We start from the raw sequence: 334 nt of genomic DNA, 5'->3' as shown, positions 1-334 counted from the left end.
AAGGCGGGAGGTAACCGTCCAGGGCGTGGGGGATAGCGCGGAGAGAGCCCAAGGGGGAGAGCACAGCCGGGAGTGGGGAGACAGTCCAGGTGCGCGGGGACTGCCCATGGAGCCGGGAACACATGCGGCGTAGGAAGCGCAGGGTGCGAGGCCGGGACTACGCGTCCCAGCAGGCGGCGCGCGGGCGCGTCACTTCCGGCGGCGGCGGGCGGCGCGTGTGGGAGCGAGCGGGCGGGCGAGTGTTTACTTCCGGACGCCGGGGCTGAGGCCGATCGCGTCGGGCGGCGGGCGCGGCGGCCCCGCGCAGCCATGGACTGGCTCATGGGGTGAGTCT

General features: G+C 74.3%; 1 protein-coding gene across 2 annotated transcripts in view; it reads left to right on the top strand.

The window, feature by feature from the left end:
* Window positions 1-211: 211 nt before the first annotated feature.
* The window catches only part of MOB2 (MOB kinase activator 2), a 72,892-nt gene continuing 72,769 nt past the window's right edge, over window positions 212-334 (top strand). Inside the window, exon 1 of one of the 2 annotated variants that reach the window (XM_017874691.1) lies at window positions 212-326. In XM_017874691.1, the coding sequence (XP_017730180.1) occupies window positions 310-326 (17 nt within the window). In that variant the 5' untranslated portion in view covers window positions 212-309. The remainder of the gene's footprint in view (window positions 327-334) is intronic. The other variant, XM_017874690.1, reaches the window with a different exon arrangement.

The sequence above is a fragment of the Rhinopithecus bieti genome, unplaced genomic scaffold, assembly GCF_001698545.2.
Source record: "Rhinopithecus bieti isolate Rb0 unplaced genomic scaffold, ASM169854v2 scaffold_9449, whole genome shotgun sequence".
Lineage (NCBI taxonomy): Eukaryota > Metazoa > Chordata > Mammalia > Primates > Cercopithecidae > Rhinopithecus > Rhinopithecus bieti.
Note: the sequence above shows the minus strand (reverse complement) of the source record. Positions and strands in the feature narration are given on the sequence as shown.